Source organism: Ambystoma mexicanum, chromosome 3q (assembly GCF_040938575.1).
Source record: "Ambystoma mexicanum isolate Mex_15411 chromosome 3q, UKY_AmexF1_1, whole genome shotgun sequence".
NCBI lineage: Eukaryota > Metazoa > Chordata > Amphibia > Caudata > Ambystomatidae > Ambystoma > Ambystoma mexicanum.
The window spans coordinates 21,634,565-21,662,499 of NC_090926.1; the positions used below are offsets into that span (position 1 = coordinate 21,634,565).

Sequence of the window (27,935 nt, forward strand, 5' to 3'; positions counted from 1 at the left end):
GACATTTTGTGGTGTTTTTTGGTTGAAAAGTGACTTTTATGACGGATGTTTCAATGCCTCCGAATCATCAGTCGATGCACACCTATAACGGCTGTTTGTACTTTGTTGCTTTGCAGTAAACACGGATGCAAAACAGCAGCAGGCTTTTTCAGCGGTAGGCCGTGAGGCACCTGCAGCCAAGGTGCAGCCTTCTTTCGACTGCTCTGTCAAAGAACGGCCTTGGGATATGTGTTTGGGCATGTGTGAATGTGCGTCCTAATCGCCAGAGACTCGCCCCATGGCAGCGCGCTGCGATTGCCTTTCGAGGCTGGGGACTGATGCGCAGGAGCCTGATGGCTCCCTCGTGACGTCTTCAGGCTCCGAACCAGAGTCTTTGCTGCCCTGGCCTCCTGAGACTCAAGCAGCCCGCCGGCTGCTTTGGACTCAGCCATCGTGGCATGTGCCGCCCACCGCTTCGTTCGACGTTCCTTTAGGATTTCGGGTCTAAAGTGTTTACAGGATGCTCAACAGGTCTCTTGGTGATCACAAGGATGGCAGTGGTTACACACACTCAGTGTCCTTCCACAGATATCTTCAGTTGTTATTTGGTCAGAATTTAAATGGCTTTCGCTACAAGGTGTAAGTATATATTAAGGGTAGCAAGACAGAAGTAATACATTTAGGAAATGGAGGTATGCATTCTTTGCTAAGAGATGAATCAGTCCCCCCACTCGCTCTACTGCTAAGGTCTCTAAAAAGTCAAACTTCTTTCTGCACCTCTTCAGAGGTACTCTGCCTTTCCTCTCCTTCCCCCAGAAGCTCATGTTATCCCAAGCTCTGGTTCTCTCTAGGTTGGACTATTGTAACAGCCTCTTTCTAAATTTACCTGCCTGTACTCTCCGCCCTCTGCAACTAATCCAGAACCGGACTGCAAGCCTTGTCCTTGGACTCACTCCCTGGGATCATATTGGCTCCCAATAGATGCAAGGATTGAATTCGAAACCCTTTGCATTGTCCACAAGGCTTTCTGGGCCCTGGGTCCAAAATACCTTCAGCTATCCCTCTGCAAATACCTCCCCTCTTGAGCTCTTTGCTCCTCTACCTCTAACATTTTTCAAGAAACAAGCTAGGGGTAGATCTCTGTCTTTGGCTGGGGCCTCCCTCTGGAACAGCCTCCCTGCCACTCTAAAACTCGAGGAGAACCATCTCCAGGTCCTGGAAGCAACTCAAGACCTTCCTCTTTTCTTCTGCGTTTGCTCCCCTTCTCCCCTGCTGATCTGTTCTCTCTTGGCACTGTGCACCTGGCCACCCTCTGTCCTCCGGGCCCAGGTACCTGCTCACCCTGCCACCCTCCCGCACTGCCTCCAGGCAACCCCTTGCACTGGCGTCTGTATCTGTACCCATACAGCCCCCCATTTTTCTTACTGCACTTATCAGACCTACCTTGTCTGCTGCCTTAAGCCTAGCACTTGCAAATTGCTGGCTGCACTACCACTGTTTGTTGCCTTTATTATTTATTTATTATTATTTAGGTTTCTCCTCTGCTTCGCCTTTTCCACTTCTCCCCTTCCATGCACTTTTCCCCTACCCCTCTCCCATGCACTTGCACATTCTCAATGTCACTGGGCCTAGTAAGATTGTAGTTTTGTTCTCCCCTGTTCCCCTCCCTTGTCGCGCTCTGAAACACTTGTGTACGAGCGCAATAGAAATAAAATATCAATATCAAAGCCGAAGACAAGTGTAGGTCAAAGCCCGTTGCCGAAACGATCGTCTGTTTCAGTAATCGAGTTAGTCTTCCGTTGAGATGTAGCATTGCGCAGTAACCGTCAAAATATTAATAAAGATGTAATGATGATAAGATTACAAACACGTCCAGTCTACGTCCCTTTTCGAACTTTGGAAACTTCATATGCAATACTCTGCGCCTAGCACTAGATGTCGGGCTATGCAAAGCATGTGAATCTAAGCAGATCCACATGCCTCAGAAATAAATGTTCCTATATATATATATATATATATATATATATATATATATATATATATATATATATATATATATATGATACATTACTCATCGTAATCGTATTTCTGATGCTTGTATCTGCTTATATTCACATGCTGTGCATAGGCCGATATCTAGTGGAAGCTGCGGAGTATTACAGTTTGTTTTTCGAAATTCGAAAATGGGCGTCGACACAGGGCGTGCCAGTAATACTATCCCTAGTGTGACGTCCACTGTACCCAAGATCCCTCACGCGTCTAGGATCCTCAGATTGTATTTTTTCTGACATGAGATAGCATGAGGAGTAGCGTGAGTACAGATAATCTAAGCAGATAGACAGAAAGGTAAGACTACAAGCAATCATGCGCCTTCTATCGGAGCGGAGGAAGGGTGGGTCGCATGTGAATCTAAGCAGATACAAGCATCAGAAATACGATTACGGTGAGTAATGTATCCCTTCTGAGGCTTGTGGAATCTGCTTAGATCACATGCTGTGCATAGATTAGCGAGCAGTACCAGAAGAAGGAGGTGGGATGTGAGAAGGGTCATGAGCAAATAAGTGTCTTAAAACCGCTTGTCCCACTTGTGTATCTGCCTTGGAATGGGTGTCAATGCAGTAATGCTGAGTAAAAGTGTGAATAGAGCTCCAAGTAGCTGCTTTGCAAATGGTGTCAAGGGGAACATTTACAATGAAAGCCAGAGTGGCCCCAATGCCTCTAGTAGAGTGGGCCCTTGGCGTAAAAGGCAGAGTCTTTTCAGAGATTGAGTAACACAGCTGGATACAGTTAATAATCCACTTCGAGATGGCACCTTTAGAGACGCGATCCCCCTCTTGCCTGTAGCTACGGAGACAAACAGTTGATCTGTTTTCCTTAGCGGTCTTGTTTTATTTACATAGTAGAGGACCGCCCTACGCACATCTAGGGTGTGTAGTTTCACCTCAGCCGAGCTTTACGGGTTCTGGAAGAAAGCCGGAAGCTAGATGGACTGGTTTACATGGAATTTTGCTATAAATTTAGGTGAGAACCTAGGGTGTGTGCGTAAAACCAGTTTGTCTTTATGGATAGTAAAGAAGGGATCCTGCACTGACAGAGCCTGAATTTCACTGACCCTTCTTATAGAAGTAATAGCTACTAAGAAGGCCGTTTTGTAAGTCAGGTGTTTGAGACTGCTTTTAGGCATGGGTTCGAAAGGGGGGCCCATGAGCTTGGCTAGCACCACATTAAGGTCCCACCATGGTGGTGGGTTTGAAATAGGAGGGTGAAGTCTCTTTACTCCTTCCATGAAGGCTTTAACTACTGGTACTTTCCACCACGACACCTTGCTATGGGAAGTGGTGCAAGCCGAGAGGGCTGCCAGGTGTACTTTCAGTGAGTTAAAAACCAATCCTGCATCAAGCAGGTGGAGCATGTATGTAACAATAGTGGAAGGAGTGCAATCAACCGGGTTGATTTGTCTACTCTGGCACCAGATAACAAACCTCTTCCACTTGTCAAAGTAACAGTGCCTTGTGTTTGATTTCCTAGATTCCTTTAGGATGTCCATACACCTCTGTGGCAAATTGAGATGTCCAAACTCTATGACCTCAGGAGCCATGCTGCCAGGTTCATTGAGTTGGGTTGCTGGTGCACTGTTTGACCTTGGTGCTGGGACAGTAGGTTGTACCAGACTGGAAGTTTGATGGACTCGCACACCGCCATCCTGCGTAGGTGTGGGAACCACGGTTGTCTTGCCCACATGGGAGCAACTAGGACGAGCGTCATCGATTCTTTGTTCATCTTGTTCACCACTTTCCTGATGAGGAGTTGGTGGAAAAGTGTACGCAAACATCCCTGACCAGTTCATCCACAGGGCGTTTCCCTGGGAGTCTGGTTGGGGGAACCTGGATGCAAATCCTGGGCATTGTCTGTAGTGGGGAAACCCCACTGAGAGAAGAGATCTTCTACGACCTCTCTGTGAAGAACCCATTCGTGTTCCTCTGGGAGGGAGTCTCTGCTCAGAGAATCCGCTAGGGAATTGAGCTCCCCTGGAACATGTTGCGATGACAGGAAGATGTTCCGTCTGAGTGCCCATATCCAGATTTCCTGGGCAAGCTTGGACAGATTTGGCGAGCAAGTCCCTCCTTGCTTGTTCAGGTAGAACATGGCTGTAGTGCTGTCTGTCCGGATTTGCACTGACAGGTTTAGTAGATGGGGCTCGAACGCCTGAAGCGCTCTGAATACTGCCAGAAGCTCTAGCAGGTTGATGTGGTTCTTGGCCACTGAGTGAGACCAGAGACCCTGAGCTGTGTGGTGGAGATGGTGAGCTCCCCACCCCGTCAGACATGCATCTGTAGTGACTACTGCCTGTACTTCGGGATCGTAAAAGGGTTTCCCCTTTGCGAGATTCTCTCTTGTCCACCAGTGGAGGCTTTGTACTTGCCTGAGACCACTGTTTCGCCAACCATTCCTGCATGGGACGCAGACGCGTGTGGGGGACCAGGTAATTGATTGACGCCATCATGCCCAGTAAACGCATTGCTTTGCATACCGTTATTTGTTGACCGGACTGATAATGCGGAATTTGCAGTAGTATATTCCGAATTCCTTCTTCTGAAGGACAGGTCAACCCCTCCTGGGTATCCAGGATTGCTCCTAGGAATTGTTTTGAGGTGCTTGGCACCAGGCTCGACTTCTTCTCGTTGATTGAGAAGCCTAATTCGTGGAGGAGGTCGATAGTCCTTTGAATGTTTGTCCTGCAAATTCCTGGGGTTTCCCCCGTTATGAGCCAGTCCAGATAAGGGTACACTGGGATTGCCTCCCTGCGTAGGTGTGCAGCCGCCACCGCCAGTACCTTGGTGAATACCCTTGGTGCTGAAGCTATCCCGAAGGGCAGTACCTTGAATTGGTAGTGGCGACTGTCCACCTTGAAGCGCAAGTACTTTCTGTGCGCTGGGAACATGGAAATATGAAAATAAGCATCTTTCATATACAAGGTTGCCATGTAATCCCCCTTTTTTAGGAGGGGGATTACCTCTTGTAGCGTGGTCATACGAAATTTTTGGGGCTTGACATACTTGTTGGCAGGCCGTAAGTCCAATACTGGGCGCATTGTCAAGTCTTTCTTTGGCACAAGGAAGTAAGTTGAATAAATACCCTTGTTTACCTAGTGTCCCGGGACGGGTTCTATCGCGTCCTTTTGTAGAAGAATGGCGATCTCCTCGAGGAGAATCTTCTGATGTTCTAAGGAGTGTACTCTGTCGTGGAGGATGGTTCCGGGGACGCTGCAGTAGTTCTATACAGTACCCTGTGGATACTGTTGACAGCACCCATCTGTCTGATGAGATCCCTTCCCAAGCCTGGGTGAAGTTTGAAATGCGTCCCCCTACTGGGGTTGCGTGAGAAGGGACCCTGAACTGAGCGTCACTGCTTTGGTGGAGGCGTGCCGCCTCCCTTGCTGGGGCTGCCTCTGCCTTTACCACGACCTCTCCTATTACCTCTGCCGTAACCCTAGGTAGACTGTTGGTTGTTGTTCCACTGTGTACCCTGCCCCTGGGAATAGTTAGATCCTCTCTGGGAATTTTGGCCGCGTGGGCAACGAAAATTACTATTCCCTCTCTGGTTAGGGGGTTTATTGGTTAACTGGCCAAGGGATTTGAGTGTCTTGTATTCGTCCTTGGCATTTTTCAGTGCGTCTTCGACCGCCTTCCCAAACAACAGATCGGCTTCCACTGGTTTGTCTAACAATGATGCCTGAGTTTCTGTCTTAAAACCAGACTGCCGTAACCACGCATGTCTCTTGATAACAGTACCCTCTGCTATCAATCTGCCTGCGTTGTCCGCGGCGTCGAAGGTTGCTTTCAAAATGCAACCAGACACGGCTCTACCCTCTGCGGAAATCCGAGCTAATTGGCCCTTTAACGGTTCAGGAGCAGAGGCTATGAGAGCCACAACTTCTTCCCACTGATGGCAGTTGTAGCTGGCCAAAAGGGTGGTGGAGTTAGCAATCCTTGCTTGATAGACGGACGTTGAGGCTACCTTCCTGCCGAAACCGTATATAGTGTTTTGCTCTCCTTGTCGGGAGGAGCTTCTGACGAAGACAAGGGTGTTCCAGCCCTCTTACGAGTGTTGGTAACAACTAGGGAGTCTGGCTTCAGATGTCCTCTTATACAGAGAGGGTCAGACTGAGTTGCCCTGAAAAGTTTTTCAACCCTGGGATTGACTGCTCTGGTGAGGTTTGGGTTCACCAGGGACGGATCTATTCTCCGCTGAATGGATTTAAGGATAGGGATGGTCTGGGCAACCGGCCTCCTTTCTCCCACTAACTCTTCTGCGAAGTCCCTTTCCTCCTGTACACCGTGGGTGGAAATGTTCTGCTGCGCGAGCGAGAACCTCATTTAGGAGGGGCTGGTTATCGACCGGGGAGTCGGTAACCGGGGCTTCGTTCTCTACCGGGGAGTCTACTCTGTATGTTTCCGGGTCATCCTCTTCTTCTTCCTGGTCCTCATCATCCCCATAGTAGCCCGTCCCGGTTTGCTCTTCTATCATACCAAAATCTTGGTCTCCACAAAAGGAAGCCTCTCCTTGATACTGAGAGTATGGTGTTGCGTAAGGTTGTACCTCGAAGGGTTCAGACCTCATCGGGGTTTCAAACCGGGCCTTTTTACTCGGGGGGGATAGGATCAGTAGAGCCTGAGGGTGTGGCCCCTTGTGGATCATACGAGAGGAAATGTTCTGGATTTTTCTCATAAAAATCAGCCAACGAAGACATTCTTGACATGACCCTATCTATGTCTTCACTGGACCATTTTTTGGAACTGGGAATGACTCTCTCAGCAAGTCCATGGGATTTATCCTGAGTAGCTTTGCTGGTCGTGGACCTATCAGCAGACCTGGACTTGTCTGTCTGTTTAGGGGGGTTGGAGTGTCTCATAGGTGTGGAAGAATGTACAGGTAGTTTCTTCTGCTGTTTTCCACCCTCCCCGTGCGTAGAAAAATGTTTTCCCTATCCCTTAGTGGCTCCGGAGTTTTTCGACGCCTGGCGTTGAGGATCGGGAGAGGTCTCCCTGTCCTTCGAGCGTGGGGCCTCGCTGGCTTTAATTGCGGGCTCCGCCTCCTGGAGCGCAGCCTGGGGGTGGAAGTCGTCTTCGTCTTCCGACGATCGAACTTCTGTTAGCATATGGAGCGAGGCACTCTTGGCAAGAGTGGATGATTGCCTGGAGTCATGCGGCGATCTTGATCGAGAGCGCCCAGAGGACAACGAATCGGACCGTTCTGTTTGTGCCTCTTTCCGAGAACTCGACGTCGTCGAGTCTCGGCTGGACTTAGTGTGTTTAGTGTGTGTAATATGTGAAGCGCTTGCGTCGCCGGGGGTCTTCCCCATAGCCGCCCTGCCGGACGACCTTCCGAGGTCGGGTACCTGCGCTCGGCTGTCTTTCGACGCCGTAATGCCCTCGCCGTCCGAAAGTACGGCGTCGCTGCCATCGCTGAAGGCGCCCTCCGCTGCCATGGCCGCCTGCCTGGCGTGGTGGGCCCAACGCTTCGTCGAACGGTCCTTAAGTGTCTTAGGTTTAAACCTACTACACGCTCTGCAGTTCGCTTCGGGGTGGTCCCTCGGCAAGCAGGGATTGCACGTGGCGTGCCTGTCGACCCAAGGGTATTTGCGGTTGCACTTGGGGCAGAATTGAAAAGGGGTACCCTCCATACGCACCTTGAGGCAGCGGGCTGTTAAGTGTAGGAAATATATAAGGTGTACCTATATACCAAGAGTGTAGAGTATGTACCACCCCCCACTCTCCCTACTTGCAGAGCCGAGGCCAGCGGCCTACCAGGCCTGGGCCGAGGCCAGCGGCCTTCCGAGGCCCAAATCCGTCGTGCAGCAGCCGACGGTCAATTTCTTCTCCAGCCGGCGTCGAGTGTCTAAGTTCGACGTTGGGGTGGGGAAGGATGTCAATCGATTATTATTTTATAATTTTAGCAAAAGTATGGCTAAGGCCAGGGGACTCCGCAAGATGCTTCCGACCAGTATGGCGGAAAAAAAACAATCTGAGGATCCTAGACGCGTGAGGGATCTTGGGTACAGTGGACGTCACACTAGGGATAGTATTACTGGCACGCCCTGTGTCGACGCCCATTTTCGAATTTCGAAAAACAAACTGTAATACTCCGCAGCTTCCACTAGATGTCTGCCTATGCACAGCATGTGATCTAAGCAGATTCCACAAGCCTCAGAAATATATATATATCTCACCTGTGAATGTACATGGCTAAAGTGTGTTAAGACCAAATGGATAGACTATATGTTTACATACTGTCTACTTTTAGTCCTAGAATGCATAGCTCACTGTACTACTACCACCCCCACCCCCATATCGCCTTAGATATAACATTTATTGCTCTGGTACATTTCGTTGGCTGAGTTTGTGTAGTGTTGCTAACCCTGTTCACTAACTAGGGTGGCCTCTCAGCACTCTGCCCGAGGTCTGGTTCAGAAAATCCATTGCAACAGTATGGAAGGAGAGATGGTATGTAGAAGTACCTTCAGCAGGGTTCAAAGCAAACTACTACATTTTAAGCCTGCCAGTGTTGCCAAATTGAGCGTCATAGGAGTTGGATACGCAACAAATGAAAACATATGGGTCCATCACATAAAATGTAGAGGATACTTGTAGATATTGGATTCTCGCTGCTGCAGTTTTAGCAATACCTTATTTTCCTTCTTTCCATCCCTTGGAATGGAGTCATCCTCAGCAATAGAGGCAGGCTGGGACCAAGCAGCAGAATGAGAGAAAGAAAGAAACGTGAGAGATGGGGGATAGAGGGGAAAGAGTCAGGGAGTCCAAAATCAGGACTACATGGACCGTGCATGAAATCGTAGGAGAAAAATGGTTGGTGGCAAAATCTCTAAGCAGAGGTAAGAATTAAAAAACCAAAGGAAGACCACAGCAAAGGAGATCATACAACATCTCCCCAACTGGTGCAAGCAAAAACAAAAAGAACCTAGACGTAAGGCCATGCCATCACACCAAGTTAAAACACTTAACATGCAGATATATTCAGGCGCAGGACAGATTAGGCAAGAAGGATACAGGGAAAAACCGTCAATTTGCAATAAGCCACCTCTGAGACACAATTAGTAGTCGAATAATGCCAGTGTTGCCAAGAGGAGAAGTAAGTGAAGGCAAAGAAAAGGCCTTGAAGACACAGGCACACAATGAAACCACAGAGGGGCAAGCCAGAGTTCAAAGAAGTGAATAAAGAGGCAATAGCCCCAAAACAAAAGCACACAAAAATAAAGCAGATCCCAAAGGGCAAATTTAGCTGTAAGCAAAAGAGCTGCACATAATGCAGGCATCCAGGATGGCGGGAAAGGGGAGGGGGTTGGGGGCCTGGGTGGCATTGCATGATGTGTAAACAGGGCAGCAGGGGAGGGGAGCAATGAAACAACAGAAGCTTGGCTGACATTCCAAGAGATGAGGACAAAAATAACAATGAGAATATTGCTGGAGTGAAGAGTGGTGAGATGAGACAGAACACAATGGGCATGCAAGAAATATTTTGGAATATTAAACATGAGCATGGTGGCAAGCAAGAGCTATAGCAGCTCAATTGGAAAACGCATTACCTGCTGTTGCATGGCACATGCAGCAACCAGAGGAGTGGCTACTGGTGGCTGATTCTCCTCTGCTGCAGGATCATCTTTTTTTGTCGGAATACTTTTTTTGGTTGACTGCATCTTGATCTGCTGGGGTTTGGAATTTTGTGGCAAATGATTTGTGGTCTGCAATAACTGTTGTGAGCAGGAGGAAAGATAAAACAGAAGGAAGTGAGATTAAGTAGAGCAATGAACGGGATGGAATTCAAAATACATCTGTACTTAGTTATAAGCTTTTCACTAGTACTGAAGACGGGTGTGCTTGAAACATCACAAGTCTAGGTCAAGATCCAGAGCACTAGGTGAAATGAGATTGGTGGTCTAATTACGGTTTTAGTACGGTTTTAGTGTGGCATTATAAACCTACTGTTGCATTGTTAGGATACATTTTCTTTTCTATGCAACATAGTCCTCACATGTTAGATCCACAGAATGTTTTGCTGGACTTATGGATTCTTTTTCCTTGTTCTTGAGTGAGTGGGAACCTTTTTCCCCACTCACCCTTTCTTTCTCTTTTTATGGGTGTCATTTTGCTGTTTCTACATAGTCTATTTTTGAAGATATCCTTTCCTATAACTTTTTAGCCTTCATCGCAGTAAACAGTACTTCATGTGTAGTGTTGCTGCGTTGCCCTTGGGGCTTCCCTTTTTATTTTCTCTTGATTTACCTTTTGTGAACTACTGTTCCCAAGGGTACAGAGGGATCTCCGTCCCTTTACATTTTAAATAGTGAGACCAGCACACCCCCCTTTATGTGCAGTGTTTGGGAGATGCATAGTATCCCCTTTCTCACTGCTCTAGTAACATTTCTGTTACTTTGACAAGATAACTCTTATGACTGGTGTCAGTGGACATACTTTAATGACTTGTGTAATATTACACACAGGCTGTCAAGCCAGCTGCGATAATGTACAGAAGGGTGACCATTCTGCTAAAATTATGGCTTCTTTCTTTGTGCAACATTTTTAGTGTGCTTGTCCATCCATTCTTGGGTAGTCTTCTGCTGTCCTAGGTTGGGGAGGCCCTGGTTGAAGTTTTGTCTTCGGGGGGAGGGAGGGGACCCTTTGAGTTTCCCGCCAAGGCTCCAAAGTGTCTGTGAAGGAAGGAAGTGAGAGAGGAGTCTGAAACTCTGCAGCCCTTTGTCTTCCGGTGTGCCTGAGTGAAACCAGTTCACACTGGGGGACTGGCTGTCCTGATTGGATAGCCTCCCTCGCCTGTCTCTAAACTGCAGGGAGGGTTTGCAGAAGTTGTGGTAGTGGGACTCCGATTACGGAGTCCCACTACCAAAAAAGATGCATTCAATTGTAACAGAGCTGACTTAGCTTTCGACTTATCAAAAGGACTACTAAATGTTCAGGGATTGAGAACACACACTTCTTATCGGCATCAGACAATTGCTGCGCCTTTTTTACAGCGACCACTGAAAATGTACGCTTTTTTTATTTTGACTATATATATATATATATATATATATATATATATATATATATATATATATATATATATATATATATATATATATATATATATATATATATGGGGCAGGGGGTACAGTATATAATGAATGTAGGAGGTACCAGGGGTATCCGTAGGGTCTCCCCCTGCATATATATATATATATATATATATATGGGGTGAAAAGGGTGAATATATATTCTTTTTAAATCAGCGTTTTTGGTAGTCGCAGTAAAAACAGCACAGTGATCACATATATCCTGTCTCATCAGGCCTGCTATACCTGTAATGACTCGGAACACACACATCTGATTGGGGCTGTTATACCTGTAATGGCTCAGAAGAAGCACATCCCATGAGGGTTGCTATACTTGTAATGGCTCAGACCACACACACTTCTCATCGAGGATGATATACCTGTAATGGCTCAGAAGAAGCACATACCATGAGGGCTGGTATGCTTGTAATGGCTCAGAAAACACATCTCATCTGGGCTCTTATACTTGTAATGGCATACCGTGCTGGTAAAGCATCTACATTCAAGCAAGTACTGCATCTGGTGAGGCACACCTCTAACTCTATAATTGTCAGCCTAATGGCCAAAAAAAGGTTTGCACACATCTAAAAAAGGAGCACCCAATGGTAAAGCTGCACTGGATTTGTAAATGGAAAAGACATTTTCAGCTTTTTATATATTTATTAGTGCTATGTCAAAAGACTAAAAAGGAGAGAAAGAGCAACTCTGAACCTAAGCAATACAGGAGAACAAAGTGATGGGTGAGGAGAGAGGCCGCAAGAACAAAAAGTATTAGAAAATCCAAAACGGGAATTTGAGCAACAGGAAGAGAGAGACCAATGTGCTACGTAGGAGAGCAACAAAGAAAGTGAGAAGGGAAACAGGGGTAAATAATAGGATATGCACACAATAGGAGTGAGGTATAAAATCAGAGCAAAAGAGACACATAGGGCCTCATTTTGAGTATGCCAGTACGGTAACAACGGTCTGAGTTCTGCGGGCGGGTGCATCCACTCGCAGACTTTGACAGAAGCACTGGCACTGTTGCACACGACGATGCCGGTGCTTCCGTCCTCCCCATTCCCATTGAGTCCTATCGGACTCAATGGGAATGGGGAGTTACTTTTTTCGGGGGCCTGGCGTTGGGAAATTACCGGGACCGGTAATTCCCCAAAGCCATGCGCCGTAAAAAAACATGACTCCAGCGGCAACCGTGCCGTTTTTACCGGCACGGCTACCGCCGGGGTCGTAATGAGGCCCATAGAGACAGTAAAATAAGAAAACGCAGATCAACAGGAGACGGGGTATTAGGGAGATTTTTGGGACTTTATTTATTTACCTGGAAAGAGTGTGAGCCTTTTTTCACCACTCATGTATTTTGATGTGTGTTTTACTCTTGTGTTCTTTTATTATGGAGTTTTAAGATAATGCCATAGGCATCTTTTCATGTGTGTTACACAGCACCCTCAGTGCAGTGACACAAGGATGGTTTTTTTTGACTTCCCAGAGGTTTAGAAACCTTCTCTGGGATAAAGTACTGTTTCCCACAGAATGTAAGGTTAAATTGACTTTACTAGTCTTTTTAAATTCCTAGACCCAGAACACACTATCTTCCTATAGAGTGCTGGAGGGGTTACCTAGTATCCCCTATGTCTAGAAACTCATGTAGCAGTCAAATGCTACCCTTTTGTATCGAAATGGCAGTGGTTTTACAACGAACTACCATGATTTTTCCCAACGACAAACATCGCAGGAACGATGTTTTTCAAGATGGCACCTTAAGCCCCTTGGTTTAAACGGGTCCCGGTCGTCTTTTTTTTCACCATTTCTTTTTGAAAAGGTCCTTCTAGAGTTTGTCTCTGCGCGCCAAACTAGGTTTGGTCCCTTTGTTTCTATGCCTTTGGCGGGCTTCAGGACTGAAGACCGCCTCTGACGTCTGAGTGTCTGAGGTGGGCAGGAAGTGAGGGAGGTGCCCGAAACACCTTGTGCTTAGTCTCCTAGGAGACCCAAATGCACTCTGGCGTGATTTGCTGGCTGACTGACTGGAAAGCAGAGTTGAGCACTGGAACGAAAGAACCGAAGACAAGCTGGAAGAGGACGGCTGCTGCAACTCCTGGACCATTGGTTTGCCCGGTGAAGCCCTGCTGCAGGTCCGAATTGCCAAATTGATCTCGTCAGAGAAGCACCTTCAAGGATGACTTCTTCCTTTGAGTTGGTGGGACCAATCAACTCATAGGCCACCGAGATACCATTGTCGGAGCTGGTTAGGATTAACCAGGGGGAAGGACACCAGCTTGTGTGCTTGACGATAGCTACTCGAACCGAAGATCTTGCATTTTTCCAGCTTGTTTGACCCGTCCCCATGAGGTGAAGGAGTCTGCCGACGTCCTGCCTCTTGTCCCCACGACAGAGGCTCAGGAACAGTGAGATCTTCAGGAACTGCGAGGAACCAACATCTTCAGCTGCATCATTTTCTTGATATTAAGGTACTGTGCTAACCTGATTGAGAGAACTTACCTCTCGCGGTGAAAGTTCATGGAACTTTCCCAACATGCAGACCTAATCAGCTTGTGACCCAACATATGATTCTTTTTCGTACAAACTACTTCGGAGAACTTTGGCAAAGACTTTACCGTTTACTACAAGAACTGCTCTTTCCTATCCAAGACACTAGCCCATTGACTTTGGCCTAGGCCTATTGAACTGAATCGAGTCCTCTAGTGAACTGAAACTATTTGCACTGCCTAAGGAAGTATTTGTGATCTATTCTATTAACTTGTGCCTTTCTACTCCCATTTAAAGTGATTGAAATGCCATTTTGCTCCTATTTCAGGGGAGCCTCATTTACCCAAACTTATTGGTTGGGTATTGAAGTATATTTGTGTATGATATTAAGTTGTCTCCTTCTAGTGAATGTTTTCTAAATGACTGTAATAAATTAATAGGTGTTTTACCAAGAGACCTTGAGTGTAAGTGTCTACTTGAACCACTGTGATTGTAAAACCTCTGTGTAACTTCTTTTACTGCTCACATTCCCTCTTGAGATAAGCCTGGCTTGCTCAGCTCGCTACCACAAACTGTGTAGTACAGATTTATACCAAAGGTTGGTTTTTGCTTACACTGTAGTCCTAATTGTATGTGGTGGTCCCAGAGGGTACTGCATACAATTGTGCCTAACAGAGGGAGATCTGGAAATAGAAAATCCAGATTAGAGAAAGGCAGGCCAATAACATAAGAGGCTGTGCAAGAAAGATAATCAAAAGGTGTAGCAACCACAACAGAGACAATAAAAAACAGATATCGCCAGAGTAATGATATGAGAGAGGAAGAGGAGTTTTACCAACCGATACAGAACAATTTAGGAGGAAAACAGCAATAATAGAATGCATTGATGGGAGTGGAAGAGCGACAGAGCAACAGACCGCAAAACGTGGCATAGCAAGAGTGAGACGCAGAACATCAGAAAGTGAGAGAACGGGGAAACAGAGAAGCAAAAGGAAGGAGAGATGGAGCAAAAACATGGAGTGGCTGTCAAACAGGTAGTTCCAGGCAGCAACAATAGGCCCAAGAGGCAGAGAAGTGATGCTGCTAGAGTGAGGGTCTTGATTTATGATGTAACTGCTGATATCTGTAGTAGTTAAGAGTTTTGGTGTCCATGTATGAAGCTGGGTAGTACGCATCAACAAGTTCTTTGTCACTAATGTTTTCGAACAGAGTTTTAATTTTACGCACAAATTGGATAGTTTTCAGACACTTTTTTACTCTCTTGCGAAGGAAGAAACACATTTTTACTCTCCAATTCTAAAAACCGTGTAAAAGACATGCAAAAATCCTATCTGGAGCACTGGGCGCAGTCAAATATGGAGAAAGGAGCCATAATAAAAGTGTCAAAGCAAGTGTCTCTGAGCAGAGAGGACCATGACCAACCCTTGAAGCAAACATGATGCTAGGCTGGCATGTTAAATAACCCTTATAAAATTAAACAGTAGTAGGGTGGAGGGGCTGTGCAGAGTGAGAGAAATGACTATTTGACCAACTCTACAGATGACACCAACTTTTCTATGGCTTTCTTGTGCCCTTGCCTTGAATATTAGTTCACATAGCTTTCATGCTGGTCCTTAGCTTTTGTGAGTTTTAGCTTAGTGAGGGCATTCCTTGATTGAGAACCAGACATCTGTGCACTCCCACCTTAGTGATGCTCCCTAGGAGGTTGGTGATCCCTCAACATGGGAGGCCCTGCCTCCTGCAGCAGATGCATGAAGCCCCCCTTGCAGGCCATCTTGGTGTCAAGGAGGATTAAGGAGAGGTTACCCATGCATTTCCAATAGCCTGAGATGGGGGTCCAAGTAGAAAGTCACTGCAGGAGTTGTACGAGTTGTCTGGCAAAAGTGGAACAAAGATTCAGGCTCCATTGGTACCACTCCCTGTAGTGGGTATGACATTTGAGAGGATAGGGACTGATGTGGTTGGTCCCCTTGACCCTCCAACATTCTCTGGTAGCAGGTGTATCCTGGTGGTTCTTGATCATGCCACCAGATATCCTAAAGCCATGCCACTGAAAACAGTGTAGGCATCTTTTACTGGAGCTACCTCGCTGCAGCCGTCCTCGTTCAGAGTGGAACTTGGGAGATTGTCCGCTTGTGCCACAAGTCGCCTGCTCCTGCGGTGTCAGCTTTTCACTCCAAGAGAAGCTGTGCTGGGGCTGCTCCTGTATTCACAGAAGATTGAGATTGATGATTTATTGAGGGAAGCTGTTTCATGTTGATTCTAAAGAGTTCCGTTTATTCTATCCACCAGACTACTCACCTGTGTTGCACTAGTATTTGATTCACATGCAATTCCATTTCTCCTACGGGGTGGATGTACATATGCTTTATACGGTTTTCTGTGACAATATTTAGCAGTGATTTTTATATCCGCTTAGCGTGTAAACTAAAGGCCCGATACATAATTGTATTTTTACATATTTACTGTGTAAATTGAACTACTGGTGTTGCTCTGTGTGGGCTCATTGTAGTCCTAGACCGCTCTCACACCCTTTCTGAGACTAAGTCTTGACCGCTCTGCTACCTCACCTTAATTGGGTTTGGTTAACCTTTCAGTGACTTCCCAGTTTACCATAATAGGGTGACCTCCCAAACGCCTCTCACCAGGGCTGATTTTGGAAATCCATCTTAACAGACTAATCAGTTTCCCCATATGAATGTGCAAAAAGACGAGGGATGTAAATGAGAAAGCTTTACTTCCCTCCAAAAAGTCTCAACAGAAAGGGTCTCCCATTGAATATGGGAGGAAAGTAGTGAAAAGGAAGTTTTTCATAACAATCAGTGCAAGAAAACTCGGAGCTACAGGAACACTGTCTATACTGTACTACATAGAGGGTGATGTGTGCAGGGAAAAATAAACCGAGAACAATGTGTGACTCTTTGGTTAATAACAGGTGTCCAAGATGGGCTGGTGGCAGCGGATACGTTTCTACCAGTTTTGGTTTTATTGTTTCATGCACTTTTGCATTTCTCGACTTAATGCCATGCAGAGGGCCATTTATTCTAGAATGGCCGTGCCACAAGATTTTTGGCTGTCCTTTGGCCAACTTGTTGTTTGGCCTTCTTCCTGCTCTCGAAGAGCCAGAATTGCCATACATGGAAAGCCCTTCGCCCCGGGAAAGTATCTACTTTCCCAAGCAAAGTGGCAGCCTGTGTGTGTGGATGGATGTTGAGGCTGGGACTGTCTGGTTAAAGTGTGTACTTCATGCCAAAGTGTGTGTTGCCACAGGTTGTTCAGGATTGAACAGCCCCTGTGAGTTTGAATGGTGCATTTCCTTACCATTAGTGGGCTTGGAGGCAACCCCATGTTGAATCCTGAATAAAGGGAGACTCCTGCAGCCATTCATCAGATAATCATGGGGGCTAAGACCTGCACGGAAAGGAGCATCCTATGAAAGACATGGAACTCGTAGTTTGAAGCACAACTTTCTTCAACTGCCCCGGCAAAGCTCTTCCCCTTTGCTGATATCCTGAAAGCCTTGATCGGTGCTTTAATCCTGGGACCAGTGGGAATAACCAGTCAACAATTCCGTGAGGATCCTGCCATTGCAAGCCTTTGGAAGTTTCCCCGAACCATTCTATCGGCTGCCCAGATTCAAATTGGGCACCCTCACTGCATCCATGGTCATCCTGCGTTGAGCCAGGGGACTCTGCAGATCCTCAGCCAATGAAAAAAGCATTCACCTTAAATTGCTGCTCTCCATCACGAAGAGTGGGCTGTGAGAAACCAGAGGGTGTCTCACCTGCTAGTCCCCGGGGATCTCTCTCTCTTAAGTGACCAGGGCACAGCCATTGCCTTTGGATGTGGGGTGGACCAGTGCAGGAGGATCACCTGGGTGCGGGGTCTTCGGGGAGTCGGGGTGAGGAAGCCGATGGTGAGATGCAGTATTTACCCCTTTTTTGTTCATCTAACCCATCCCATTTTTTAGGATTCTCAGAGGTCCCGACCCCCTTCCCTCTTTTTACACAAACACTGGGCCGTGGAAGAGAGCGACAGAGTAACAAGACCAACTCTTATACATCGCACTAGACATATCCCGTTCGAGTCAGGCAAAGTCAGGCACTTTACTTTAAGTGCATTCACCTTATACCAATTAGCTCTCCTCACACGGATAAAAGGCAGCACCTAAAGACACACTTTGAGCAAGCAAGGCGGAACACAAGCAGAACTTCCGGGGTGAAGGCAAACCTACTGGAGAGGGTGACGGACCAAGGGACGAGAGCAGCGGGTCCAAAAACTCCAAGAGTTCCCTACTGGAGGTCGTTGCCTCTGACAGGCCACGAACGAAACGTGGAGAAGGCCACATCCCACATCAGAAGGCTGCACTGTGTTTCAAGGATGCCAGTGACCCTCGCGGGTGAATGGCAGTGTTGGGGAGGCGCGAGGCCAAGCCTGTGGTACTAACCTTGACTCATGAATTGGAAATCATAAAACAAAGAAAGAAACGCACACAGCCGGTGATTTGGCAAGCGACCTGAGAGATCGGTGTGTGTTAAAGAAAGTTTGAAGTGGCAACATTATATCACAAGTGAAGATTGCACGCATGTGGATGAGAGTAATAGAGTGGTCTGGCGAAAGGAAATAGCCCACTCGAAAATCTCTGTGAATGGTACATTGTTTGCAACGATAAAGCGAAGTAACTGAAAAGCGAAGTAAGCAAAATTAACTCAGAGAAGGGGAGAGTGAACGTTGAACCTTGAACTTTTAGTCGAAGTGGTCATGCGGAAGTCTGTAAAGAAAGCCACGCACCTTTGAAAGTCTTAGACATCCAAAAGTGGTCTGAAGGGAGACCCGAAGTATAAGAAGCTTGGTGAATGGAGCCCCCTTGCAAATTTTGTTGAACTTTGTTTTGAAGAGGTCTGAGCCCGACAGAGGGGGACCTATATGAACTTTGTGTGAAAGGTCTGAGCCCGACAGAGGGGGGCATACGTGAACCTTTTGTTGAAACTTTATTTGAAGGTCTGAAGAGAGAGACTTTAACGAGGAAGGACAGGCAGGCCTCAATCAACATTTTGGAAAGGTTTATTGTTTTGAAAACCTGAACCAGAGTGTCATTCTGCCTACAGGGACCGCCTTACTCTGTGTGGTCTAATGTGGGGAGGAGAGCTGGTTCAGTTACATTTATTCTTTTGAAAACTGATTTTTCCTTTACATACATTTCTCATTTATACACCTTTTGTACAAGAGGTAGGGCAGGCATTGGGTTTTGTCAGCATAGGCCATTTTGATTTGACAGACTCCACTATGACTGTTTTGTTTATCGATTGATGGTCGAGATTTCTCCCATCTTAGTAATAGGGCAAAGTAGGAGTTTTTCCAACCCCAGAAACTTCAATAAAGGTTTTACAAATTGTACCTATTGTGTCAGTGTCATACTTGTTATACCATGCCTCCCCTGCAGGGCTAATAGGAGCAGTTTGTTTCCACCAAGAGGGTTGACTTCCGCCATTTCTTTGGAGTGGCTTTTGCTGATCGCCACCTGCATCATGTCGCTAGAGTCCTCTGAGGCTGTTGGCGGTGTGGTGGCCCTTTCTTCAGTCCAGTAGAGGTGTCCAGCTGTCCAGTATGGATCCATCAGAGCACTGAACTGAAAACTAGCAGGACCCAAAACAAGACGCAGAAAGAGGCCTTTGCACCTGAGACCACTAGACCTTTAATGCAACCAAGGTATGAGATAAGGCGGCTCAGTGATTTCAGGAACTTCTACAGTGGTCTGTGAATTAGTCAGAGTACAGGGGTTGAGTAAGCATACCTACCTGACTCTGAACGGTGGATTTCTGGTCAAGGATCGCCGCCTGGGCTTTCCCTAAGGTGATTGGATCGGGACAGGACCTGCTAAGAACTTTTGTTCATGGTTATCTAACTTTCAGACACTTACAAACTGTCTTGTTCAGACATTTAAAAAGACTGCTAGCTTTCTGAAGAGACTACACAGGGACCCATGACTCTAGGACCTATCTTTTCTATCTAGGGAATGATTTTCTAAAGTGTACTGCCTTAATTTATAAGGCTTTGTCTTTGGTTTCTAACTCCTTATTTTCAAAACACTATTTCTCTAACTGATGGTTACTTACCTGGTTCTTTTAATTAACTTTATTAACTATTCTACTGTATCAAAAACTACTTTAACTGTATTCTAAAAGTGAAGTGTTCGTGCCGTTAGCAGAGCACACCAAAGTGAATTTGTATACAGCAATACTGAATATTTTAGTGTAGTAATTTTCATGGCTAAGAGATTGTCTGGGGCCTAAATAAATAACAGTATTTTATACATTCTGTTGAACTTGAATTAAGAGTCCTCTGTGTGTGTGCTCAACTGAAGCCTTCATCACTCTGACACTTCTCAAGTTAAACCTTGCTGCTTAGTCACACTACCCAGATAGAGTTTGGCTAAACATTAGTGTATTTTCCCAATCACCAGGACAGGGTTGTAATCTCAGATTCTGTCCACAGGCTGATTCTAAAAAAACATCTCAACAGCCCCTATTCTTAATACTGGGATATTGTAATGAATGAGCGTAAGGCATAAAATCCCCTGTCCCACTTTTGAGAGTCCACTGCACTTTTTGCGCATCTTTATTTGGGCCCGGACTCTTAATCCCGCAGTGAAATCCATCCATGTCTTACAGAGGATGTGACCCATATGTATGCGGCCCTTTGGGGACCTTCATGGACACCAAAGATGGGGGACAAGGTCAAGGTACCCCCTAATCTCCCTGGGTCAGTACACTGAGTCAAGACAGTTGTTCTGGATGGTGGTAGCGAAAATAAGTACATTGGCTGTACAAGTGAGTAGCCATTTAGGCTCTAAGAAAGCCTTTCTAGTAGGAGGTTTTCAAAATGGAGCCCCTAAAGTTGCAAAACCCAAATGCCAATCAACTGTGCATTGTTGCCCTGGAGTGAGATTAGATGGATACCTGGAATGACAACGTAAGGTTAATTACCTGATGTGTACTCCAGCCAGGAGCTCACAAATGAATAGTTGGAACTTCTCGGATTCTAGGTGCAGACTGTGAGATGCGCCTGGAACCCACATCCAACGAGTTTGCCTGGGAGAATGGTTGGCAAGTTTTGTGGGTGGTGGCTGTCATAGATGGCACACGCATATAAAACAATTTAAGACTTACAAACAATTCAAGGGGTTTTATTGAACCATTTGTGGGCCCAACGGCTGTCCCCTATCTCATGTGGGTCCCCTCCCTAACCCAGGCAACCGTATCTCTTAGTTTGTTCTGCTGTCTTATATCCGTTTTAGACTAGCAATGGCTCCCAAGTACAGGCTCACTGACTCTCTCCGGCAGGTTAGTATTCCGGAGCAGCTGACATTATTCATGCCAACATTCACCTTAAGCTGCCACTCTACCTGCTTCCTTCTCAAGTACATCAACCTTCTGTACTTCTGATAATTTACTCCTTCCGTCTCCTGCCTCCACCCTTTGATGTTTACTCTGTTCTCTGGTTTCTCACTCTACAAACTCCTCTACTCTCTCTGCTACTACTACTCAATTTCTAGGAATACCACTCCTCCTCCTCCTACTCTACTACTACTCCTTCATCCACATTAAACCTCCCACACTACTATTCAATCACCCTCCTTACATTCTGTAGCAGCCTTCTTACATTCACTCCTTCCACTATTCTTTCTACATACGTATCCCTCACTCACTCAGCCACACACACACACACACACACACACACACACACACACACTGCAGAACCACTATCACTCCTAAGCCAATGCCGCCTCTGCTCCGCAAATCATCTTCACACACTGCTGCTTCCTCCTACTGGCCTCTTGGACCACTTCTACTACTGACCTCACCTGGATATCCCACACTTCCTGTCACTTGCTTAAAGTTCCCTCCCTCTGTCGTGATAGGCCGGTTCCATGTGATATTTCGCCAGTGCAGAAATTTCACAAATCTGCACGGTTTCACCCCCCGCCCCAAACCCAAGGAATCCGATCCAACACCCTCGCCCATACTTACAGGATTTCATAGAAATCAGGGAGTTTCACCCAGTTTGGAATGTTTTTTTCTTTTGTACCTTTCTCGCCTTGATTGCAATGGGACTCCTACAGATGCAGGTAAAATGACTAGAACCAGTGACATGTCCTGCTATTTCTGAACAGTAACCGGTGACCTTTGAGTCAAAGAATCACCATTGCTGGATCTCTGATCTGCAATTGCTAAGTTGGCATTGCAATACTTCTTCAGGGGTTCCTCTGACCTCCAGTGGCCATCCACGTCCACTCGTCTCAGGTCTAGGCATCTGCTGCAGAACTTGCCCCCCTGGATGTTCAACCACAACTGTTCCTGCTGCTCGCCAAGGGATCCGCTCTTTAGGCTCTTCCCTACAACGTCCCTGACTGCTGAATTATTTTCTTTTCTTCACTGTTTGGGATCCCCTGGCTCAGCAGTGAAGATATGCTCTATTCAGCCATGGCTGTGGAGCTCCTGTGCTTTGGTAGCCAATTCAAAGCTGAACTGCGATGTTCCCTGTTGGTGATGTCATCTCTCACCTCTGCAAGCTCCCGTTCTGGTGTTCGGTGAGCGCAACCTTTGTGCGGGACTGCCCCTGATTAACCATCTGATGTCACTTGGGGGCTTCATTTGGTTTGATCTGTATTCCTGGCCCTGTTTGCACAGAGGCGTAGCACAAAATGTGGGTTCTCTTCTGGGAGCTAGGCTGAGGGGTGTCCTCCCTGGGAACCATGCTGAGAGCAACCCCAAGCTCGGCAACAAAGCTCGGGTCGCACCACGCTCCGTGCCGACCAGGACCACCATGCATGCACAATGATCATGCTGCTGCAGGGGCATGCTGTGCACTGCACTATGAGAGACATACAAATCTGTGTTTTAAATCAGACCTTTAATCTTTTACCTAATGTACAAACAAGAGGGTTGTACCTGGTTCTGGCACTCAAATGTACCAGACAACTGTGTGTGGCCAGTAATATTATTCAAAATAATGACATGATTCTCATCACCTCGATCTACAGGGCCTTTCCTACACCCCCAGGGGAGTGTCTTGGAACCCCCCGAAGGGGATGTGGTAGAAATAGAGATAGAGAAAAGCATATAACTATCACTGTGCTTCAATAAAAAGAGTATAAAACAACCCCTGCAGTAGGTAGCTAATCTTTTTCATCTGCCCAGGAGTGGTTTGCTAATGTCACATCATATTTTAGTGATGGCCCACTGCTCTTGCCTTTCAGAAAGGTTGAGTATGTATTAAAGGCATGTACCGTGCATAACATATCAATACACAATACATTTCAATAGATGCTCCCACATTATGGTTCAAATGCATCTGACAAGATTCTCTGTAATGAACACTCAATGAATGCTTATTACACACATTTATGAAATAAATCTTTTAATTATGAGAAATATATATATATATATATATATATATCTTACTTCAGCTGTCGTTTCCGCAGTTGGTGGAGGAGCACTCCTTGGTCCCAGAAGAATTTACAAAATCAGGAAGCCAAAATGCAAAATTGTTCCACTTTATTTAGATCTCAAAAGGAAAAATCCATAAAATCATTGCACATCCTCACGGCAAGAAAAGGTTTTCACAAGCCACTCACATTGTGGCCCTCCCAAGGTAGCTGGCGCATAGTAGATGGATATATATATATATATATATATGATAAATTACTCACCGTAATCGTATTTCTGATGCTTGTATCTGCTTAGATTCACATGCTGTGCATAGGCCGACATCTAGTGGAAGCTGCAGAGTATTACAGTTTGTTTTTCCAAACTCGAAAAGGGGTGTCGAACTAGGGCGTGCCAGTAATACTATTCCTAGTGTGACGTCCACTGTACCCATGATCCCTCACACGTGTACGACCCTCAGATTGTATTTTTTTCTGACATGAGGTAGCATGAGGAGTAGCGTGAGTACAGAGTATCCAAGCAGATAAGATAGATAAGACTACAAGCATCCATGTGCCTTCTCTCAGAGGGGAGGAAGGGCGGGCGCATGTGAATCTAAGCAGATACAAGCATCAGAAATACGATTACGGTGAGTAATGTATCCCTTCTGAGACTTGTGGAACCTGCTTAGATCACATGCTGTGCATAGATCAGCGAGCAGTGTTAGAAGGAGGTGGTGGGATGTGAGAAGGGTCATGAGCGAACAAATGTCTTAGAACCGCTTGTCCCACTTGAATATCTGTCTTGGAATGGGTGTCAATGCAGTAGTGCTGAGTAAAGGAGTGAATAGAGCTCCATGTAGCTGCTTTGCAAATGGTATCAAGGGGTACCTTTGCAATGAAAGCCGGAGTGGCCCCAGTACCTCTTGTGGAGTGGGCCCTCGGCGTAAAAGGCAGTGTTTTGTCTGAAAGGGAGTAGCACAATTGGATACATCTGACTATCCATTTAGAGATGGCACCTTTAGAGACGCGATCTCCTTCTCTGCCTAGAGCTACGGAGACGAACAGTTGATCTGTCTTTCTTAGCGGCCTGGTCTTGTCCACGTAGTAGACGACCGCTCTCCTCACATCTAGTGTGTGGAGTTTCACCTCAGCAGAGCTTTTGGGTTCTTGGAAGAAGGCTGGTAGCTCAATGGAGTGGTTAACATGGAATTTTGAAATGAATTTAGGTGAAAACCTAGGATGAGTGCGTAAAATCAGTTTATCCTTATGAACAGTAAAGAAAGGATCCTGCACTGACAGAGCCTGAATTTCACTGACCCTTCTTATGGATGTAATGTCTGCTAAGAAGGTAGTTTTATAAGTCAGGTGTTTGAACTAGCTTTATGCATGGGTTCGAATGGAGGTCCCATGAGTTTAGCAAGCACCACATTGGGTTAGAAATTAGAGGGTGGAGTCTCTTTACCCCTTCCATGAAAGCTTTGACCACTGGCACTTTCCACCATGACACTTTGTTATGGGAGGTGGTGTAGGCTGACAACGCCGCCAGGTGTACCTCGAGTGACTTAAATACCAACCCTACATCCAGTAGGTGGAGCATATAGGTGAAAATATTGGAAGGAATGAAATCAATTGGCTTTATTCTGGCACCAAATAACAAATCGTTTCGACTTATCAAAGTAACCGTATCTTGTGTTAGGTTTTCTAGACTCTTTCAAGATGTCCATGCATCTCTGGGGTAAATTGAGATGGCCGAACTCTGACTTCAGGTGCCATGCCGCCAAGTTCATCGAGTTGGGTTGGGGATGCACTGTTTGTCCTCTGTGCTGTGAGAGTAGATTGCACCAGCACGGGAATTTGATGGGGTCGCACACCATCAGTTTGCATAGGTGTGGAAACCATGGTTGTCTCGCCCACATAGGAGCAACTAGGATGAGCGTCATCGATTCCCTGTATATCTTGTTGACCACCTTCCTCATCAGAAGGTTTGGTGGAAAAGCATAGGCAAACATCCCTGACCAATTCATCCAGAGAGCGTTCCCCTTGGAGCCTGGCTGGGTAAACTTGGATGCAAACTCTGGGCATTGTCTGTTTTCGTTTGTGGCGAACAGGTCTACCCCACTGAGAGAAGAGATCTTCTACGACTTCTTCGTGTAGTCGCCATTCGTGTTCCTCTGGGAGGGGATCTCTGCTCAAAGCGTCTGCTAGTGAATTGAGATCCCCTGGAAAATGTTGGGATGACAGGTAAATGTTCCGTCTGAGTGCCCATCTCCAGATTTTCTGGGCAAGCTTGGACAGTTTTGGCGAATGAGTGCCCTCTTGTTTATGTAAAACATCGCCGTTGTGCTGTCTGTTAGGATCTGCACTGACAGGTTGGATAGGTGGGGTTCGAACGCCCGAAGCGCTCTGAAGACTGTCAGAAGTTCTAGCAGGTTTATGTGATTCTGAACCACTGTGTGAGACCAGAGACCCTGAGCTGCCTGGTGAAGGAGGTGAGCTCCCCACCCTGAAAGGGACGCGTCAGTTGTGACGACGGCTAGTATTTCTGGATCGTAAAAGGGTTTCCCCTTTGTAAGATTCTCTCTTGTCCACCAGCGAAGACTCTGTACTAGAGTTGGCGAAACAACCACTTGCCTGAGACCACTGTTTCGTCAACCATTCCTGCATGGCTCGCATGCGCAGGCGCGCGTGGGGAACCAGGTAAATGCATGATGCCATCATGCCTAGCAAACACATCGCTTTGCGCACCCTTATCTGGCGACCGGACTGATATTGAGGAATTTGCAGCAACAAATTTTGAATTCTTTCCTCCGATGGAACGGTCAACCCCTCTTGGGTGTCTAGGACAGCTCCATATGATCTGTTTAGAGGTGCTTGGCACCAGGCTTGATTTGTTTCTCGCTGATTGAGAATCCCAATTGGAAGAGGAGATCGATTGTTCTTTGAATGCTGGATTTGCAAATTACAGGGGTTTCCCCGGTGATGAGCCAGTCGTCCAGGTAAGGGTACACTGGGATTGCCTCCCTGAGTAGGTGCCCCGCCACCACCGCCAGTACCTTGGTGAATACCCTTGGAGCCAAGACTATTCCGAAGGACAGCACCTTGAACCGGTAGTGCTTGTTGTCTATCTTGAATTGCAAGAATCTTCTGTGTGCTGGGAACATGAAAATATGAAAATAGGCATCTTTCATATCCAATGTTGCCATGTAATCTCCTCTCTTTAGTAGAGGGATTACTTCCTGTAGTGTAGTCATGCAGAATTTTTGTGGCTTGACATACTGGTTTGCAGAGCGCAAGTCTAATACTGGGCGCATCGTTAGATCTTTTTTTGGCACAAGGAAGTAAGTTGAATAAATACCCTTGTTTACCTGGTTGCCCTGGACGAGTTCTATTGCATCCTTTGCAAGAAGGACGACCATCTCCTCGAGGAGGATTCTTTGGTGCTCCAAGGAGTGTATCTTCTGTCTTGGAGGGTGGTTGCGGGGGCGTTCCAGTAGCTCTATACAGTATCCCGCGGACACTGTGGACAGCACCCATCTGTCCGAAGTAATCCCTTCCCATGCGTGGGTGAAGATGGAAATGCACCCCCCTACTGGGGATGCATGGGAAGGGACCCGGAGCGGAACGTCACTGCTGTTTATTGGGAGGCATAGCGCCTCTACCTGGGCTGCCCCTCCCCCTTCCGCGGCCCCTCTTTTGACCTCTGGAGAAACTTTGGGTAGCCTGTTGGTTGCGCCCCACGAGGTTCCTTGGTTCTGATAGTAATTGGACCCTCTCTGGGTGTTTTGGCCGCGAAAGCCACGAACATTGTTATTTCCCCATTGGCCTGGGGTCTTATTTGATAGTTGGCCGAGGGACTTTAAGGTCTCATATTCGTCCTTCGTCGTCTTCAGTGCTTCCTCCACTGCTTTCCCAAACAGGACATTTGCTTCTACCGGCATGTCTATGAGGGTGGCTTGAGTCTCTGGTTTAATCCCCGACTGCCTTAGCCAAGCGTGTCGTTTAATCACTGTGCCTTCTGCTATCAGCCTCCCTGCATTGTCTGGCGCATCAAAGTTTACCTTGAGAATGCATCCAGACACAGATCTTTCGTCCGACGCAATTTGGGCCAACTGGCTCTTTAGAGGTTCTGGTGCAGAGGCAATGAGGGCAGCTACCTGCTCCCATTGGTGGCAGTTGTAGCTGGCTAACAGAGTGGTGGTATTGGCAATGCGTGCTTGGTATGCTGACGTGGATGCCACTTTCCTCCCTAGAGCATATATTCTTTTGCTCTCTTTGTCTGGGGATGCTTGCAAAGATGCTAGTGGTGTTCCCGCTCTTTTTCTGGTGGTTGTAACCACTAATGAGTCGGGTTTTAGCTGACCCCTTATGTACAGTGGGTCGGAGGGAGCGGCCCTAAATAGTTTTTCTACTCGTGGGTTAACTGCCCGAGTAAGATTAGGGGTCACCAGAGAAGGATTGATTCTGCGTTGAATTGATCTTAAAATGGGGATAGTTTGGGCAATGGATTTTTTGTCCCCTAGAATTTCCTCTGCAAAATCTCTCTCTTCTTGGGCACCCTGAGTGTCAATTTGGAAATGGGCTGCAGCCTTGGCTAAAACCTCATTAAGTAAAGGCTGATTGTCAACCGGTGAGTCATTCACAGGGAGGTCCTTGGGAATAGGGGAGTCCAGACTATAGGCCTCCGCCTCATCTTCCTCCTCCCTTTCCTGGTCTCCACAGTAATCGACCCCAGTCTGGTCGTCCAGCATTTGTACTTCCGACTCTTCACCATACTGCTGGTAAGGTTCAACACTAGAAAGGTCTGAAATCAACCCCTGAACTGGAGTCTCAGTACGCTGTCTCTTAGTAGGAGGTTGAGGGTCTTTGGATCCCGAAGGGGCAGAGGTAACTGGAGTACTATGATAGCTATGGAAGAAA

The 27,935-nt window shown here is 46.7% G+C and overlaps 1 protein-coding gene across 2 annotated transcripts in view; it reads right to left on the minus strand.

Moving 5' to 3' along the window:
* Nucleotides 1-27,935, minus strand: part of GTPBP1 (GTP binding protein 1) — a 743,996-nt gene that overhangs the window by 136,728 nt on the left and 579,333 nt on the right. Inside the window, exons 11-12 of one of the 2 annotated variants that reach the window (XM_069652964.1) lie at nucleotides 9,584-9,748; nucleotides 8,666-8,722 (exon numbers count right to left, since the gene is read on the minus strand). In XM_069652964.1, the coding sequence (XP_069509065.1) occupies nucleotides 8,666-8,722; nucleotides 9,584-9,748 (222 nt within the window). The remainder of the gene's footprint in view (nucleotides 1-8,665; nucleotides 8,723-9,583; nucleotides 9,749-27,935) is intronic. The other variant, XM_069652965.1, reaches the window with a different exon arrangement.